The sequence below is a fragment of the Ursus americanus genome, chromosome 20 (assembly GCF_024610735.1).
Source record: "Ursus americanus isolate L20-20 chromosome 20, mUrsAme1.1.p, whole genome shotgun sequence".
In the NCBI taxonomy this organism is placed as follows: Eukaryota; Metazoa; Chordata; class Mammalia; order Carnivora; family Ursidae; genus Ursus; species Ursus americanus.
The window spans coordinates 13,390,349-13,411,047 of record NC_142146.1 but is presented as its reverse complement, the minus strand read 5'-3'; the positions used below and the strand labels follow the sequence as shown (position 1 = coordinate 13,411,047).

Below are 20,699 nucleotides of genomic sequence, written 5' to 3'. Positions count from 1 at the left end.
CTCCTTCACTGAACGGTTGGAATCAAATAAATACGTATCACATATTTGAACAACCACGTAAGACTGAACATTTGTGTTAATTATCCAAAGGATCTCAACAACATACTACCATATCGTCCAAAATCTATCACCATCCCATGCCTGACAAATACCCTCAGTCACATCTACTTACACATTTACGTATCGTGGAGATCAAGAACAGATGATAAAAATGGGTTGAGGGGATTATACTGGCCAAGCTTCAACTTGAATGTCAGAAGATTTCAAATTGACAGCATCCTATGTCGTTACATGGTTCAAAAGTTCAGTGCTAAAAAGACGAATCCACCAAGGGCATGGAAATTCTTCTTGAGGCAAAATTCAGCTGAATCTTTTCTATCTGTCTCCTTCCTTTATTTGTAAAACAATTTCATCCCTTGAGGAAGAGGGGGAGCAAAGATGACATGCCTACTTAAAAATTCAATTTTGCAATTTTCTAACCGAAGCTCATTTGGCTAAATGCTAGTGGTCAGTACTTGGGGGCATTATGAGAAGTCTTTCTGTACCTGCTAGATTTTGGGGGGTGTAGGGTGTGTGGTCTCTTGATAGCTTTGTTGCCACTGTAGTTCAGATAATTAACCAGGTAACATTTATAAAGGAACAATCAACCCAAGAGTTGCCAGGAACTGACAGTGTGGTGTTGGTGGTGTTGGTGTTGTTGCTGTTTTTGTTGTTGTTGTTGTTAAGATTTATTTCTTTTAGAGTGAGAGAGAATGAGTGGTGGGGGGCAGAGGGAGAGAATCTTCAAGCAGACTCCCAACTGAGTGTGGAGGCGGACACAGGGCTCAGATATCATGACCCATGAGGTCAGGACCTGAGCTGAAACCAAGAGTCAGATGTTTAACTGACTGAGCCAACCAGGTGCCCCAGTGGCAACATGTTCCTGAGGCACAAGCTGTAAAACCTTCTGTCCAGGGTCTCTGATAGAGAGAGAAATAGAATTGACCCTCCATCTTCTCTCTCCAGACCAAGGATAGGTATCTGGGTACCAAATATTTGCCTTATATGATTAATACAACATTATTTTAAATGCTTCCTTTTTCTATCTTATCCACGGGGGATCTGAGTAAGTGAAGTTTACCAAATGTTCTTCAGCTGGTGAATGAATAACCAAACTCTGAATCCAACGGATACTGTTCAGCAATAAGAAGGCACGAACCATGGACTAATATAACAACATGGATGAATCGTGAACGCATTCCACTACACAAAAGAAGCCCTACTAACAAGGCTACATACTATAGGATTTCATTTAAACAGCATTCTAGAAAAGGCAAAGCTATATGGACAGAAAACAGAGGACTGCCAAGGGTTTAACTGTAAAGGAACACAGGGAATTTTGGAAAGTGATAGAATTATTCCATACTCTAATGTGCTTAAAAGTGATAAAATTGCATTTTAGAAGGATGGCTTTTATTATTCCTGAATTATGCCTCAATAAAACTGACTTTTAGAAATATTAAGGTTCTGTCCCTCCAGAAAGGTGGGTATACACGGTCACATTCATGACTGTCCTCATGTTGCCCTCGCCTTTCCGATTCCAGTGGCGCAACCAGTCTTGATCCACAGCAGGAAACAAAAACCACACCAGGTATTTCCATCAGAAAGGGCCTGGGTATGGGAATTAGGTGCTTACAGAATCTCTGAAAGGTGTGGAGGAGCCAAGTCCCCCTTCAACTCTTTATTTCAAGGACACAGCGCGGTAGGTAGTCACAATCCCAGTGTCGGGAAGTGGCGGCTGCTGCCTACCCAACAGTTTGTCACGTCCGCGCAGGTGGGCCTGAGGCCCCAGGACAGTGCACTGGCCCCTGCACGTGCCTCAGAACACCCACATCCCCCCAACCTTGCCCACCGGCAGCAGCAGCAGAAGAAACTTGGTCTCCATCTCAGCCTCCCAAATCTCACACATTTATGGGACCAGTCCTGCATTCAGAAACCTAGCCATCAGAAATTCTGGGACATGCAGTTGTGAGGTTTCCCATCAGGAGGGTGGAATGAAGGTCAAGAGAGCCAATCCCAGTATCTCCCCATCACAGTTCTCCCTGTCCTAGTACAAGGCATTCTTCCCCGAAGACAGCACAACAAAAACCCTTTTCTGTCTAAATTTAAATTTCAAACGGTGCTAAGAGACTTGAAAAATTGTTCTGCTAATGGGTAAAACCAAGATCCTAACTCATTTCATTATGGAAGAATATTTCATTTTCACATACAGTTAGTTCTAGCCCCAGCTGAATAAAAATTTTAAGATCACTGCATTTGATAATAGAGCCAACCACAGTTCTGCTCGAACTCCTGTATTAAATACACATTGGTCCTTGAGTTTTATTCTGCTGGGAATTAAACAGATGAAGCTTGAAAATGCATTAATTTCCCAGGTAGCTGTAAGCTGTTTTACAGTAAAGCCAGCAATAGGGTAGGGATGTGACACTATGATTTATAACTAGACATGTATGTATTTGATTTTGTCCCCACTCCTGGCATATTTAGTGCTCCGAAAACTCTTGGCATTCCTGAAGGAAGGAGAGAGACAGGTGTCTTTTGTTATGTTAATGAGTGACCTTTAGAAGCCCCTTGGGTGACCTAAGGATGTGGACTGTCTCCCAAGGAACAGGGCGATTGGGGGGGGGGGGGGGACAACTTTCAGTCCCACCCCCTGACTTCCGGGGCGGGGGCTGGAGGTAGAATTCAGTCACCAACGATTTAATCAATCTTGCCTCTGGAATGAAGGTCCCATAAAACCCCAAAACAACAGGGATCAGAGAGCTTCCTGGTTGGTGAACTTGGGGAGGTGCTGGTTGGGGGGTGCTGGGGAGGGCACGGCAGCCCAGGTGCCTTCCCCAGGCATCTCTTCTATCTGTTCCTGAATTATAACCTTTTATAATAAAGTGGGAAATGTTTCTCTGAGTTCTGTGAACTGCTCCTACAAATTATTCAAATCCAAGGAGGGGGTCATGAGAGCCTCTGATCTATAGCCGGTTGCTCAGAAGCACAGGTGGCCTGAGCTTGTGATTGGCTGAAGGTGTGTGTGGGGGGGGGGTGGGCAGGACAGTCTTGTGGGGCTGAGCCCTTTACCTGTGGGATCCGAAGCTCTCCCCAGGTAAACAATGGCAGAGTTGAAGTGAATTGTAGGATGCCCAGTCTGTGTTCAGTGGAAACTGGATTCAGTTTAATTGATTGGTGGTATTAAAAAAGCACACACCCTGGGGTGCCTTGGGTGGTTCAGTGGGTTAAGCGTCTGCCTTCCGTTCAGGTCATGATCGCAGTGTCCTGGGGTCGAGCCCCGCATTGGGCTCCCTGCTCAGGCGGAGCCTGCTTCTCCCTCTCCTCCCGTGTTTGCGTTCTCTCTCTCAAATAAATAAATAAAATCTTCAAAAAAAAAAAAAAAAAAAGCACACACCTATCGGAGGGAGGTATACCTTTTATACCCTAATAATTGCTTCTAAAGACTGAACACAAGCAACAAACCAGAAGAAAATAGTTTACTCAATTAAAGTGCCACGGTAACTACGATCCTGAGTTTCCCTGGCGATCACTCAGATAGTAACTCGACTCTCTCTATTGAAGGGTTAAGGAACATATTCATAAGGAATTTTTAGCCTCTAGGAATTTCACTTCATTCCTTCTTGGGTTATTTCTCCAAATTGTGCAAGAAGGAGACAATGGAAACATTTTCTGTTTTCTGACAGGAAAATGATTGGGTCAATATTGCCAGCTTCTTCAGTCCTTAAAAACAAAAGTGACAAAGCACAATGGCCCAAAGTAAAAATAGTATCCGACCAACACTAGCCGCTGGGCTTGTGAGAAGCACCTACCCAAGCTGTCACAGGAAAAAATGAAGGAGGTCTTGAACTCTCCCTTCTCCGAAAACCACCAAAACACCATCACACCCCTGTAAGTCCTCACTGCTATGAGGACTTACCCGCCAGTACCTTACACCATTCTGAATGGAGAAAAGGTAATATGACAACCAGAAATTAATGCTGTTCCTAACGTAAGGGGAGGAAAGTTCTCCCCAGTTCTTCTTCAAAGTCGTTTTATAAACTTGAACTTGGGAGCTAGTTCTTTCTTGTGGACAATTATATACTCTTCTGCCAATGCTAGTGACCGGTAAGGCAAAGGCGTCGACAATTTTAAGTAAAAAGGACAGGCCTGGCCACTCAAGCTTCAGCGTTAAGATGAAGCACTCTCAGGGAAAAGGAGAAGAAACACGAAGAAGGATTCGCAGAATAGGGAAGGTCACCAGGCCCTAATAAGTAAGTGTCTTAGGTTATGGCTTCTGTCGGGCTTTGCCCAAGAATGCTGCTGGGAATGAGATCCTATAAAATTGGTACTAAAGATCTAATAACTTACTTCCCTACTCTTAATTTTTCCCTAGAGCAAGATTTTAAATTTATTTATTATGCTGTGCACCAGCAAAGGTTCTCTGCCAAGGAAAGGAAGGATATTATTGTAGTTTTCAACTCTTGAGCGGCTAAGCAGCCCACCCTCAAATGCCACCCCACCCAAGGGTCTCAGAAGAACAATAGGACCGCAGGGCTCCTACCATTTATTCCGTCGCCAACTTACCTGCCAGTTCACCTACACACCAGCTGCAAGCGATTTCAACCTGAAACTCCTGGTACAGGTAGAGGCAAGTGCCTTCGAGAACGTCATGTCCCCTATTCGTTTCATACCCTGCAAAGGCACCTTATAGATACTAATGGAATATTTGTAGGCAGACGGATCCTGCCTCTGTAAGAGCCAATCTACCAAAGTCCCTGTCCCAGAATCATGTGAAGCTTGGAAAAATTGTCAATTGATAACCAAGACCATTGGACCCAAGCAGCTGCCTTGGGTCTCTCGACCTGCCCCCGCAGATTTTATGAGTATCCTACATTTTTCAGGCTAAGGGGACTTCAGTTAGAATTAAGAACAATCTGTAACACATGGGTCAGGTGCGGCTCAGCCCAGTTCACAAGGTCACGTCGACAGAACGCATGCATCAAACGAAAAAGAGAACACAGAAGTTCCCTCGTGACACAAAGAAAAATCAACAAAAGGACACGCTGCGTTTGGCTTCCTTCCAGCAGCCGCTCAGAGGCACGGTTAGTCGGGAGAGGCGTGTGGGCAGAGGGCAGGCCACCAAGCCTGCCCAAGCCCGGCTAGTCGGGGAGCTCTGCAGGGGCTGCCCCCCCCGCCCCCCTACCCGGCAGGACAGCTGTCCCCCACAGCCCAAGGGGAGGCCCAGGAGTCTCAGCCACGGCCCGGGGGACAGACAGCAGCCTGCTTCTGGAGCATGCAGGGGTCGAGCATGTGAGGCAGGAACTGATGCGAGCACGGGCCACACGAAGAAGCCATTATTCAGGGCAGCGACATGATATATTGTAACTGCTCCCAGCATGTCAACAGGCATCACTTTAATGGGTGCATTTGAATTTCTCCCACTTGAAGTTAAAATGACTCCCATTTCAATGAAAATAGGAGACTGCTCATTGGCAGGATCGCATTCAAGCCACGGCAGCTGCCAGACACGAGAACAGAAGTGCCAGGCATGCCCAGAGCCGATCTGGTCTCTCCAGGCAATGCTTCCATTTTATAATTTGCCTCCTCTTGAAACAAAGAGATGAGCAAGTTACGAATATAATCACTACAGTTCCGAACAAGCGAGAACACAGGCCGCACGAGCGCTACGAGACCGCGAGCGGCTCGCTTACCTCGGGCTCCGGCTGCAAGCTTGGCTCATCTTCGGCGGACTGCGGTAAAATCGCCCAGGTTATGTTGGCGCTGGCTGACGGCAAAGAGCCAAGTGTCCCATTCTTCAGCTGCTCTGTGGAATGTGACTTGGGCCCGTGCCATCCCAGGATGTTCTCTGCAAGAAAGACCTAGAATGACGCCAAGTATTTTCCAACTGAAACACTTACAGCTCAAGAAATATTTGTACCCCACTGTATAAGAAGACGGACTTGAAATGGGCCCGATTCGAAGTGGACTGTGGTAAATTTAAGTGGGCTTGAGCTGAACGAGGTACCGAGTGCGGATTTGGATCTGTCCGTAAACTAGTTTCCGTATAATGGCAGTACCGGAAGCACCACAGGCTGGTTCTTTCCCCATCCTGGGGGGAGGGATCGCATTCCCCAATTTTCTTAAAAGCCAGATTTTCTTAAAAGTGTTTTTCTTAATTTTTAAAGAAAAAACATTTATATAAAGATATTTATCGGGGCAGCTGGGTGGCTTAGTCATTAAGCATCTGCCTTCAGCTCAGGTCATGATCCTGGGGTCCTGGGATCGAGCCCCGTGTCAGGCTCCCTGCTCAGCTGGAAGCCTGCTTCTCCCCCTCCCACTCCCCCTGCTTGTGTTCCCTCTCTCACTGTCTCTCTCTCTGTCAAATAAATAAATAAAATCTTTTTTAAAAAAGATATTTATCATTAAAACATTAGAATAAACAACAAGTCAAATTTAATCAGAAAGGAGCTGCTCAAATTGTGACCTAATTGCCAATCAGCATAATGACCACAAACTGAGAAGTTGCTGGCATCGCATGGCACCCCCCCCACACACCGCCCCCAGCCAGATGTGGCTGCTGTGGCAGAAATCAGGAAGCCCCATCACGAAGGACACGTGTTCATTCCATTCTAGCAAGAAACACCAACCAAAAGCATTTTTCTAATTCTCCTTCAACCCTAGAAGGAAACAAAAAAAGACTTCCTTAACTCTAATACTGTTTATTTAGGAGTCAGGTGTTATTACAGAATATCTATGTCTGCTTATTAGTGGGGACAGGAGTGAACACGGAGGATTCCTTTACCAATTCCACCACTGGAATAAGAAGAGGTCTCAAACTCAGCTGACCCTCCCCCTGGAGACCGTGTTCTCCTGTTCTCCGTCTAAGAGCAAGGACAAGGGATGAAGAAAAGGTAGGGTGAAGTGGATAGTACCTTACATGAACTGGAACTCGACCACGCAGGGTCTCCGAAGCTCCATCAGTAAAGTAATCCCATCCATTAGCCTTTGCATTAGAGTTACTCAAAGAAAAATCTACAAGTATCCCAGACTTTTAACACCTTGGGAGTCTCTGGTTGATGGAAACAAAATACCAGAGCCAGCTGAGATGGCTGTCTGCGTGCTGAGTGTGTGTGCTACTATCCAACACAAGCATATTTTTATGCAGAAATTAAAAAAAAAAAAAGTCAAGTGTTAGATCACATAATCTGTGGCTTAAAAGCCTCAAGTGGCTTCTCGTGGCAACGGGAACGCAATCTAGCTGCCTGGCTTGCCAGACTGCCCAGTGTCATTTCATTCTCTCCTCGTTGCTCACTGTGCTCGGTCATGCTGGTAGATTTCCCATTGCTCAAGTCAGCCAAGGTCATTCAGGTCAAGAGCCTTTGCGCGCGCCCTTCCGTCTGCTCCGAATGCCACCCCTCCAGTTCTTCTGCATGGGGGAGAGGTCTCCCGCATAAATCCAGGGGTTGACTCAAATATCACTTGCTCAGGGAAGCCCCCTGGGACCTCCCCAGCTGAAACATCGCCCCAAAGGCACCCCAGTCCCATCAGTCAGTTTACTGTCTTCACAGCACTTAGCAGGATCTGAACTCACCATGCTCATCTGTTGGTCTACTGGGTTTCTCTCCTCCCTAAAATGTCAGCTCCTGAAAGCGGAGACAATATCGCCCTTCCTCAGGGCCGGGTCTCCAGAACCTAGAATATGGTCTGGCAAAGAGTATACACTCAGTGAATATGTGCCAAAATGAATGAACGACTATTAAGATTTTCATAGACAGGGACACCTGGGTGGCTCAGTCGGTTAAGCATCTGCCTTCAGCTCAGGTCATGATCCCAGGGTCCTGGGATCGAGCCCCCAGAGCAGAGAGCCTGTTTCTCCCTCTGCCTGCTGCCCCCCCTCCAACTTGTACGCTCTCTTTCTGACAAATAAATTTTTAAAAAATCATTTTCATAGATAGTAAATTTCAAAAGGAATGTGCATTTCACAACCTCCTAAAAGTTAAGAAATAAGAGACAGCAAAAAGAGAAAGTAGATGGATGGCGATTGCTAGGGGCTGGAGGTAGACGGATGGGGAGTTAGTGTTTAATGGGTATGGAGTCTGTTTCACAAGATAGAATTCTAGAAGTTGTTTACACAACAATGTGAATGTAACTCAACACTCTACTGAGCTATATACTTAAAAATGGTTAAGGTGGTAAGTTTTTGAATATGTGTGTTTTACCACATTTTTTTAATGGCAAAATGGCATCTATATTATCAGTTCTTGATGTCATTTTAAAAAAGGTGAAAACTCAACAATACTAAAAACCAAAGGCTGAAGGATCAGCTAAGACCAGACTTGGGAGGAATCCCCATAAATAATAAGGCAGATGGGGCTGGACTAAGAAACCAACCCAAGGTTCAAGACACCAGAATCTGCCATGAGAAAGGTAGAAAGAGACTTCTTACACCTGTCTTGCTGACCAAGTCCTTCTCAGTGACTGCAGGTTGGATTCAGACCTTATGAATGAGCAGCTGTCTCATTCATACAGGAGTACTAGTTTTCTTAGAAAAAAAAAAAAAAAGCAAGTAGTAAATTTCCTCTAGAGTAATTAGGAAAGCTTAAAAAGCACTAAGGAAAAAAATGCGATCTGCTTGCCTAGGCAACCGGGACAATATTTCCTCCATTACTTCCACACCTCAACTCTGTCCCTCCTTCCCCACTATACCACCATCATTCAGAGATGACAATCCAGGAGACAATGCGGCAGGAAGTAGAGTCCCACAGGCAGTGACACGCTGCATTCAGGAATAGACACAAGCCAGGACAGGAAGAGAGAAGGTAACAATGCATGCTGGGGAATGTAGTCTTCTGTATTCTCTATGGACTCAGCAAATCAAAGAACCAGTGAGTGAGGACCAGAAAGAAGCCCATCCTAGACCAATCCAGGTGTTCTAATAAATGATCACTTAGTTTGGGAGTCTGGATAGGCATTTGAGGATGAAGGAGGAGAATTCCAGAGTAAATGAGACAGAGGCACCTGGGTGGCTCTGCCTTTGGCTCATGTCATGATTCCAGGGTCCTGGGATCAAGACCCATGTCTTACTCCCTGCTCAGTGGGGAGCCTGCTTTTCCCTCTCTCCCTGCTCATGCTCTCTCTCTTGCTATCTCTCTCTCAAATAAAATAAAATAAAATAAAATAAAATAAAATAAAATAAAATAAAAAATACAGAGTAAATGAGATGGATTGTATAGAGCTTGGGAAAAGAAATGAAATCCTCAGAAGGCTTAGAGGAAGACTCCACCTCTGAAATTTCTAATGTAAGACATCAGAGAAAACATCAGGAAAGGTGTATCGTCAGCATGGCACAGAATAAAGCAGCCTCTATGAAACAAGAACAGAAAGCCAGAGAAGAAAACAGGCAGAGGTGAACAAGGAGATAGATATACCAAGGAATTGTTATGAGGAAAGTGAATCAGCATTAGTAGAGTTAATATTAACACTGAAACCAGGAAAAATAATCAACACTGTCTAAAGTCAAGCAAGTAGTATGTCAAGATATGGAAGTTTCACCAAGGTACAGGTGCAAAGAGCACAAAGACAGCAGTGAGAAAGAAGAGAATGCAGACAGGGCACCTGGGTGGCTCAGTCGGTTAAGTATCCAACTCTTGATTTGGGCTTAGGTCATGATCTCAGGGCCATGAGGTTGAGCCTCTCGTCAGCCACCACATGAGCGTGGAGCCTGATTAAGATTCTCTCTCCCTCTCCCCCTGCCCCTCCCCGGGTCATGTGCACTCTCTCTCTCTCTCTCTGTATCTTTAAAAAAAAGAGAGAGAGAATGCAGAAGACACACAACAGAGATCCAAGAGACACTGATGGACAGATTAAGTCAATGGAACAGAAACAACAAATAATGGCAAAAGAAACAGCCTGAGCAGAAGAGAGAGCTTGGGTGCCACCGACACAGTCTACCACTTTCCAGCAAAGACAGTGGGGAAAGACACATCTAGAAACAGCTTGGCCATCTTTTCTTTTTTTTTTTTTTTTTGCTTTTCATTGCTGCAATTTCAAATTCATATGAAAGTAGAGTATAATGAATGCCTAGCTCATGAAGTTTGGCAATGTTTTTGAAGAACAAAAATCAAGAGAGTATTTTTCCAATCACTTAAGGCAGAAAAGTTAGACTTGCCTTAAAGGAAAACAAACTAGTTCTGAATTTTGATACAACACTAGATGTCAGAAGGTGAACAGGTGAAGAGAGGAATGCAAATAAGTCTACAGATTGGGGGGGGGGGCGTGGAGTGAGGGTCCCGGGGATAATGGTGTCTGCAGCCAAATGAGCTTTCCTCTGCTAAGAAGCTCTTGCAAGGTGCCAAGGACTACTGTATGCAACTTACATGTGTTAACTCATCTAACCCTAAAAACAACCCATGAGATAAGTCTTACTATTATGCCCATTTGTCAGATAAAGAAATAGAGGCACAAATAGCTGGAAGGTGGTAGAATCGAGATTAAAACTGAGACAGCCTGGTTCTAGAGCCCAGACTCTTAAACTCTACACATGGTATACTTTCCCAGAGCACCCCAGAGACTCAGAAAAGTTTCTGCCTTCTGGGGGGAAAAAACTACTTGAGGACATGTACCGACATATGAAGAAAAGAAGCAGAATCAGGAACCCAAGCCTGGAAAAGTTGTGTATTAAAAGGACTGAATCCCATTAAACACAGAGCCAAGCAGAGCTGGGGTTAGCAGAAGTAAAAAGGACACTCCCCTCGGGTATAAATTTTAAACTGGCACCAAAAAGACACTCAGTAATCAAGATAAATGACATTTTCACACAATATTTTTAAAAACAAAATTAATGGAAAAAGTCTTGCAAGACTCGGTCTCCCTTGCCTCACTATGTTGATTCCTGTCTTAATTTAAAATTTTGATATTTAGTTCATCCTGGATTATTTCTGCATTAATTCTGGTTTAAAAACATGTCATTAAAGCATCATTCATCTTAATTATTTGGCACCCCTTAAATCCATGCTCAAGGTGAGTGTCTCACACACCTCACCCCAGTCCCAGGCCTGGGAGTGAACTGAAATCATTTTTCTAAACATGGTTACATGACTGAATATTAAATCAAAATTATTTTAAAGAGATTTAATATTATCACATTAAGTATTAAATTAATATTAAAATAGTAACAATAGCCCCCACATTATATTACCAAAACTTGGGAAGCATATCAGAGAAACAGGAAATTAAGGTATGCTGAGTTTTCATCACTAAAGAAGAGTCAAAAAGAAGTGTCATTCTAGACCTGATGATTAGAAAAATATAGGTTAAGCTAATGTTTATTACGGCATTATTTACAATAGGCAAATTATGGAAGCAGCCCAAGTAGCCATCCATAGGTGAATGGATAAAGACCACACACACACACACACACACACACACACACACGCACGCACACACACACACACTGGAATATGACCTAGCTGTAAAAAGGAATGAAATCTTACCATTTGCAACAACATGGATGGAGCTAAGTGAAGTAAGTCAGTCAGAGAAAGACAAATACCATATGATTTCACTCACATGGAATTCAAGAAACAAACGAGCAAAGGGAAAAAAAAGAGAAAAAATACAGGTTAAAAAATGCTTATGAAAAACATAATGTTGGGGCACTCAGGTAGCTCAGTCAGGTAAGCATCTGACCCTTGGTTTCATCTCGGGTCATGGTCTCAGGGTCATGGGATGGAGCCCTGCGTTGGGCTCTGTGCTCGGCACGGAGTCTACTTGTCCTCTCCCCCTGCTCACGCTCTCTCTCTAAAATAAATAAGTAAAATCTTAAACACACACACACACACACACACACACACAAACGGGCACCTGGGTGGCTCAGTCAGTTAAGTGTCTGCCTTCGGCTCAAGTCATGATCTCAGGGTCCTGGGATCGAGCCCCGCATCAGGCTCCCTGTTGGATGGGGAGCCTGCTTCTTCCTCTCCTCTCCGCTCATGCTCTCTCTTGCTATCTCTGTCACTATCTCTGTCTCTCTCTCTCTCTCAAATAAATAAATAAAATTTAAAAAAACTTTAGAAAATCACATAACCACTACGAGAATTTATACACATATTGTCCCCGAAACACTAAAGATGATGAGTCAAGGAAGTACAACCTAGGTAGCAAAACAAAGAGAAAACGAGAAAAGCCACATGGAAGTAGAAAAGCAGAAGGCGTAAAGGACCAGGAAACAAGCACCAATTTAAAGAAATAAATAAATGGACTGAATTAGTCTACTGAAAGGCAGACCCTCAAGACTGTCCTAAAACAAACGCAAGTCTAGACCATAGTTCCTTAATTCTAAGTCGCAGCCACTTTGCAGACATCTGGGAACCGAGCTGGTGCCACCGTCAGTGGCCTGTCCAGTTTCGTCGGCAGCTTCTTCCTTCTCGACCGCACAGAGGGTAACGGTGTGTTTCAGTACTGGTGGCATCGGACAGCTGTGAGCCACACCCACAGAAGGTGACTCAAGAAAGGTCTCAAGTAGGAAAGACGGTCACAGACCAGGACGTACAAACGAAAGGACAACTGCGATCAGACGTTACCAGGCGGCTGCTGACAAACTGTCAACTCGAGCAGCCAGAGATCCACTCACTTTCTTTCCCTCTGGGAACAGCTACACTGACGCTCATGAGCGGGGAGCCCATGGAAGATGATAGAACAGAAGAAGAGAGCGGGACTGCGGGGGGCGGGGGGGTCCACCAAATGGCAAATCCAATCCTTAAAAGAGGCTTTTTATACACACCTGCAACTCCTCACGTGACACGATAGGACAACACAGGGAGGAAGGAAAGCAACTGTAACTGGTTTAGTTTCCTGAACCAATTAGAAGCAGAAGAAAGCAACAGAAGATTTAACTGTGGGCGTTGAGGCTGGACTGTGGAACTGTTGTCATCTGTCCTTGGCCTGAGCTTCAGCCTTGCTTGGAGTGCTGACAGCTGCAGTCCCCATGCGGCGGCTAAGAGGCCTCCGCCCAGAGGCCAGTGACAAGTGACAACACCTGTCCCTCTTCCTGCAACACAGTGACTTCATGCCTCCTTTGCTCAGTAAACCTGAGTTTTCCAAACCAGAGGAAGATGGATATTTACAAACTTGAAGACAACAGAAGGCACATTTACGATGGAAAGCTACGACACTCGGATCTAGCTGCTTTCTTAAGGGAGCACGTGTCACTCAAAATCTCCATCTGGATAGTTCTAACAACAACAACAAAATCCACCCACCTGAAATAGTCTACAATGCTACTTTTTTTTTTTTCCTCCAATATGCTATTTACTGGAGGAATCATCATGTTTCCATCTTGGCTTTTAACCACAGAATGAGGGAAGGTGACTTAGGCAGGGCACATTCTCACCAGAAGCAGAAGGTGTCCGGAAAGAAGGTGTAAGAGACAGACAACAAAATGGAAAGAGAGGAACACTGACAGTCTGAAGATGTCTCTGGAAAAAAAGAGAAGCACAGCAGAAGGAAGAAGGCCCTCAGCCAGAGAGGCCACAAAGGCCTTATGAGAGGCTCCCCTATTTATCCTTTTTGCCAAACCCCTGAATGGAAAGGCCAATGCAACTGGCTTCTAACTGACAAGCCCCACAAACCTTATAAGAGAATGAAGAAGTTACTGGAAGGACAAGTTAAGAAAAGCACATTAAACTCTGCTCTGGTCCTCCTCTCTTCAATAACACATCTCTTGATCTCTTGTCCTGATTTATGTCCAAGGGCACATGGGTCACCTGCTGCAGTTCCCCAAGGCTCTGCGGCCACTTGCTCTGGCAGCTCTGACCCCAGCGTTTCTTTCCCAACATGCCTTGCATGGACCATGCTGTCAGCATCCAGCTCTTACCTGGCACTAGAATGTATTTGTCTGGTTACAGGGGTCTGCTCTGACTCCTGAACCATGCTCCCTGGTTCAAGACCTACAAGCAAGGAATTAGCCAGAAGCACTGCCCAGAGAGTACTCTGCCCCCCCAAACCACCCCAAAGGTCCAGTTTCTCTCCCCCACTGGCAACCCATCCAAAGCCCAGACCCCCAAGTAGTCCAGCTTTTTCCCGCTGCGAGTAAAGTCCTACCCACCTTTCCAAGGAGAGTCAGAGGCAGGCATCTAGACTGGGGAGAACAGATGCTCACTTGCCCGCCCCCATCCATCATTTGCCTCCATCAAGCTATTCAAGTAGATTTAGTTGCCCCCAGGAACAGAACTATGGGAGCCTTGGCCAAAAGGGCAAGTTCCTTGATTAATTTGAATTACAAACTTCTTCATAAACGGAAATTAAATGAAACATTTCAGGCCACTCTGTCTTAGAAGATCAGAGACAGGTTGAGGAGCCCAAAATGTGTAAATGGTAGGCAGACGAATACCCAGGTATTTCTAGATTTCATTTCAGTTGCTCGCGAGCTTGAGATGAAATGAGCGTTAAGGAGCAACATCTACAGACAAAGGCTCCAAAGCCAACGTGTTTCCCAGAAGATACAATGAAATGTTACAGAAGATGAAATGCTACAAGCCCACAAATTAATTTTTGATTCAGAAAAGGGGCGGAAGTAATACAACAGTGCGAGGGTCAGAAAGCAAAGAGGCCGGAATCAAAACAGTGCAGTGGATACTTAGTACGCCGCGGGCAATCTGTGCCTCCCTGCCCATCGGACATTTAAAGGAAACCCTGATGGAGTTTTGCTTTAATGAGGTTTTGATCTCCACCAACCCAGGCTGGCACCTTAGATATAAGCATGATGTTTTTATCCGTGGGAGTCAGGCTGCTGTAACTACTATCAAGTGCAAAGGCCTGAGATTCTAAATAAAGGTATTTTGTGCTGACGCTCCCCCCGCTGCCATATTTTCTTCTTCCACTAGCTTGGGATTCTGGAATTCCATTTTAACTACAGGCAAGTGTGACGTTTTGGATGCAGGAAGTAATTCAGTGCCTCCCCCAATGTGTGCCATAGATTGAAACAATGTTTTAAACCTTAAGGGGCTATTATATGAAATTTTAAAGAGGGTTAAATGTTAAAAGAAGACAAGTAAACAAAATAACCTTTGTGACACTTCATGTTCTCTCCTCCAAACTTCAGCCAAGTTCCTTGATAAAAAGGGTTAAAAGGAGGGGAGAGGATGGGGATTGGGTGAAGTAGGTGAAGGGGATTTAGAGGTATGAACTTCCAGTTATGAAATAGACAAGCCACAGGGATGAAAAGTATAACACAGGGAATACAGTCAACAGTATCATAATACACTTAGGGGCACGTGGGTGGCACAGTCGGTTGAGCTTCCTACTCTTGGTTTTGGTTCAGGTCACGATCTCAGGGTCATGAGATCAAGCCCTGCACCAGGCTCCCCACTCAGTACAGAGTCTGCTTGAGATTCTGTCTCCCTCTGCCCGTCCCTCCTGCTCATGCTCTCCCCCTCTCTCTCTAATAAATAAATAAATCTTTAAAAAAAATAATATTATAATATACTTATTGTGGTGAGCATTTTGTAATGTATATATGATTGCTGAATCACTATGTTGGACACCTGAAACTAATCTATTACAGGTTAACTATACTTCGATTTAAAAAAAATGACAAAAGAAGTGGAGAACAATCGTGATTCGTAAGTTTGCTGTCACTGGATGAATATGTTTTTAATATAGTAAATATAGTATAACAGCAACAACAAAAGTGGCTAAAAGCAAGGGAGGAGGGGTAGTCAAATGGGGCAGGGGTGTGGGAAGGGGCAGGGAGACATAGGAGGAAATGCTGTATAAGACACAATTTCAGGGCTATTGCTCGGTCCTCACAGATAATTTCCATTTCAATCTGTCGTCACATCAGAAATTCCACCTTGAGCTTTGTCCCTCTAAGCCCTTAAAAACACCAGAGACCCAATGAAAATCAGGAAAAAAATTAGAAAGCTGCTAGAAACCAGCCCTGAAGAAAGATGTAAGGGATACATTTTAGGACTGACAAAATGGTTCAAATGTATATTTACCAGTGAAAGATTCCTGAATGTGTCCATTAGGTTGCAGAGGCTGGAAGCTGTGATATTCCATGGAAGAGACCACGGACGCCTTGAAGAGCCCCCTGTGTAACTCACAATATGAGCCCGAGCCCCAAAGGGGTCATTGAGACTCAGTCCAGATCTGAAAATATCAAGGAGTCTCATGGGGGCTTCAGCATTAGAGTTTCATTTTCCAAGTTGAGAAGGAAGAGAAAAGATAGAAAAGCAGCTTTGGGCACCTTCACTCTGTGTCTGAATACACACACATCTCCTAACCTGGATCCTGCACCAGAAACTTTTTCTTTTGTTATGAAGGACGTTAAGAGAGTAATTGGCAAAATTTAGTGCTGTCTACACTAAATTTAGGGACTAGGATTGCATTCGTGTTCATTTACTGATTTTGACCACTGTGCTGTCATTACATAGGAGATATTATGTAAAGGACATTATATATATAGTGTCCTTATTTTTAAGGAAATATATACTGAAGCATATAAGATATAGCATGTCTGTAGTTTACTCTGAAGTGGTTAGAAAATTATAATATGCTTAGAGAAAGAGAGAGAGAAGGGAGATGATGAAGCAAATGTCATAAAATGTTACCATTTGGGGAATTTGGAGATGGAGATATGAGAATTTTTCATACTATACTTGTAACTCTTCTGGAAGTCTGAAATTCTTAAAATAAGGAGAAAAGTAAAGAAAACAAAATAAATACCTGCCAGTGAGACAGCTGTGATGTAAGACAATTGCCCTGGCCCCCGTGACGGGTCCCCAGAGCCCACTGGTGGCCTGTTCTGGATTGAACAAAGAACCCCAGGCAGAGGAAGGCGTCCGCCACACTGGGAAGCGCCCATCTCGCACCTCAGCCCCGCTACTTGGCCGGGTGGCCTTGGGTGAGTCATTTACCCTCCATGAGCCTCAGCCTCTGAATGATGGGCGTACGATCATCCAGCCCGTGAAGATTTCAGAAGAGGTGAAGCAGAGGCCAAACTCTGGCAGGATCGGGGCTCAGAAATTAGGGTGAGTAGGACAGAAAGAAACTTCTCTGGAAAGCCAACAACCCTCTAACATCAGTGCAACAGGGGCCAAAGAGGACTTGAGAGAAGCATGAAATACAGACCGTCACTCATAAGCCAGCTTTGCTTTCATCATCTAAGTTGTCTCATTTCCTCATTAAGTGGACCTCAGGCAACAAAGCTCGAGGAGGCCTCTGTTGGTCTCTTCATTCTAATACCTTGTAATTGTATACGACACGACCAACCTCAAGCTATGTTCACCTTTATCACTGAATTTAATCTTCGCTAATATCTTCATAACTGCTTATTGATTAAGTCCTCCTCCAAAAGGATTGAGGCATCTGCAGGGAGTGTATTATTATCTCTAGCTTCTTGATCAAGAGCTAGAAATGCTTCTGGTATGTACTGGAGAGAAAGGCTCGCAGGTCCAGGAGGAGGCATGCGGGCAGGGCCGAGCATGGGAAGCAATGTGGGTGTCCTTCACCAGAGTGCAGGGATACCATGGCAGGCGCTCATCAACACGCAGTTAGAAAAACGGACGGTACAGCAATGTATCCAGCCACCCAGCACGGAGTGACGAGTCACAGATGGCATGAGATACAGAACATGATGCCAGCAAGCCTGAAAGGAGTTCCACAGTATTCACGTAAACATGCTAAATCTTCCATGGGATGTTCTAGTTCTAATCGGTCAAAGAAAAAGATAGCCCAAACTGGGTAGAGGAGGAGGGAGGGACAAATGGAGAAACGGATGGAATAAATGGATAGACAGGTGGAAGGTAGATATAGTGGACTCATAGGAGGAAGGCCATGGGGGAGATACACACAGACACGCCCCCCAGATACTCATGGGCAAACCCACCCGCCGGGGGGTCTTACCTGAGGCCCCTGCCTTGTGGCTGGGCTGGCCCACCTGCTGCACACTCTGCTGTAGCAGGTGGAGGCACTCCCCGAGGCAGCTGAGGGTGGCAGCCGAGGTAGCTTTCAGGAGCAGCAGATCTTGGTCCAAGGCAGTGAGGGGGCCAGAACCCGGCAGAGACTCGATGGCGTGCACGAGGTTCTTCTGCTGTCCTTCCACCTGGTTCATCATCTACGAGATGGGAAGACAGCAAGGAGGTGAGAGAGAACAGGCCTCCTTTCAATAGGCTGGGGAGTAGCTCTGACACCCGGAGGGGCTGGACAACAGAGGAAAGTGGGGAGAGGAAGCATTATACTCCCAGACTACGGGTGACGTGAGAGTCAGCTCAGATGGTGTTCAGCACACGTTGGCGCTTTGACAATGCAGGCCTGGGTGGGATCTAAGTAAATCTATCCAAAGGCACACAGCTGCTGCTCTGATCGCAAGAGCATTCTAGAACCCTGGAGTTAAAAGGGCCCGTGAGCGCCATCTGCATGTATCATTTTACTGATCTTCCGAAGGCAAGTCAATGATTACTACATTAAAGGTAGAAGTCTTTGGGACCGTCATTAAGGTTCTTCACAAGGCTCCGAAAGATTATCGGAGACAGTGGTCGAACCATGGCTTGGCCTCAGAGCGAGGCTAATTCCCTGCTTTCTCTCCAGCTCCAATGCTTCGCTCCTCAGCAGTCTTTTCGAAGCTCAAGAAACAGAAGTGAGATTTTGGGCTGGCATTTGCATGAGTGAGATCACAGTGAAGCCAGCCATGAACCATTCCACCCCAAAAATGCTAAATTGGATGTGACTTTAACACCGTGTAAGATGCCAGGAGGAGGAGAAAACCCAGGAACACTACAGCCAGCCCTACGCCATAGCTGAAGCTCTGACAGTTCCCAAAGAACCATATTTTGTGGCCTGGACTCAATCCATAAGCTGCAGGTAAGCCACGGTCCACTGGCATCTTTGAATCGACAAGGAGAGAGGAAGTCACGAACTAGAAGAGAACTTGACTGGTTAGCTTGTGAGTTTCAGCTCCCTCATGTTGCACAACTTTCTAAATAAGATGGTAAACACGAAGGGCGTGCCTAGCAAATAAACAGTCACTCCGGGAAAGGGGAGGAGGCAAAGAAACCCACGGAGGTCCCAGGGCTGCTCAGCACCCGAGGCTGCAACCAACTCCTGGTTTCTAGACTCTGGTCCACCATTCTTGCAGCTGCCCACACAAAAGCCATCCTTAATTGGAGGCCATAACTCTGGCTTTGTCACTGTTTTCCCCCAGAAAATCCTTGTTCTCCTGATGTCACCAGGTGGGGAGAAACAATAAATCTCTAAGGACCCCTGGACTTGGGCCACAAAACTCATTCCATGCTCGCCTGATTTTTCTATTACTTTTTGAAAACAGAGACCTGCTATCTTCTATCATTCTCTGTAGTCATTGGCTTTTATTTAAAAAAAAAAAAAAAAAAAAAAAAAAAAAAGCTCTCCCTTGCAATCCTACTTATCAAAATAGGTGCCATTACGTCAAAAAGATTTATGTTTTTAAATCACCGTTCAGCTTATTGCACAGACACGGATCGGAGTTGTCACCTCACCATGCACACCAATCCTTTGGCCATGCAAATTATTTTGTGCAGATTACAAAGGTTGTACCTCGCTCCTCTGGCTCCTAAAAAACGTACCTGGAGGTACCACAGGGGCTTAATAAGTATTCATTTCTGCCTTCAGATCTTTGCTTAAAAGTCACCTTCTCAGCAAAGCTTCCTGAGCCCTATTATTTAAAACTGTATTCCAGGGGCGCCTGGCTGGCTCAGTTGGTAGAGTGTGCGACTCTGGATCTCGGGGTGGTGAGTTCGAGCCCCACACTGGGTGTAGAGATTGCTTAAAAATAAAGCTTAAAAAAAACCCAAAAACTGTATCTCCAGCCCAACCCTTGGGATCCCCTATCTTCTTAATTTTTCTCCATAGCACTTTCCACCTTCCAACCTAACTTGTCATTTACTTCTTGTGTTCATTTGCACTAGTGTGAAAGGAGGGATCTCCATTATGTGTGCTGTTCACGGATATATCCCAAGTACAGTAAAATATTTGTGGCATGAATAAATGAATCCCCAGTCTCACTCTTCTCTGAGGTGCAAAGGAACTGATTTTTGACACAAAGTCTACAGAAATCATTATACTCGGTCAGCATCGTATGGCTGAAGATTTAGTAAAGGATAATACCTCCATTATCAGTTTAGGTTTACCAAGAAATACTGCCAACTGGTTAAAGTTAACTTTGCACAAGATAGAATGTTTATGTATTCTTTCACAGTTCTGTATATAGAACTAACAGAGAGAAGTAGATTTTGGGCTACTTGTCAGAGTCAACATTTCTGTAAATTCCCACCATAAAAATCTTGTCTTAGAAACATGTGTTGAAACGGAAGAAGAAAATGTAACGAAGAAACGTGAAATACATTGTTCTTGACCATTACAGATGATGCCATAATGCTTAAGAGAAAAGGTGAGTAAAATCAAGCCATTAGCCATAGGGGATACACTTGTTTCTAATCAATAAAAAGAACTATATTCCAATTATGTAGTATAGCATAAATACTTGTTATTTCACAAGCATAAAATATTACATAAATCTCAGGTAATAAAAACACAGAACTGACTTACAGAATGTTCTACTCCATTACAACAGAGACACATGCCCACAAATGGAATCCACATAGCTGCTCTCTGAGAGGTATTCAATGTAATTGAGTCTCTCACCA

At 44.7% G+C, this 20,699-nt stretch overlaps 1 protein-coding gene across 4 annotated transcripts in view; it reads right to left on the bottom strand.

Annotated features, from left to right (window-relative positions):
• Positions 1 to 20,699, bottom strand: part of OSBPL10 (oxysterol binding protein like 10) — a 291,431-nt gene that overhangs the window by 55,393 nt on the left and 215,339 nt on the right. For all 4 annotated transcript variants that reach the window (XM_087870137.1, XM_087870136.1, XM_087870139.1 and 1 more), the window contains 2 exons: positions 17,923 to 18,133; positions 5,733 to 5,887 (listed from right to left, as the gene is read on the bottom strand). In XM_087870137.1, coding sequence (XP_087726263.1) covers positions 5,733 to 5,887; positions 17,923 to 18,133 — 366 coding nt within the window. The remainder of the gene's footprint in view (positions 1 to 5,732; positions 5,888 to 17,922; positions 18,134 to 20,699) is intronic.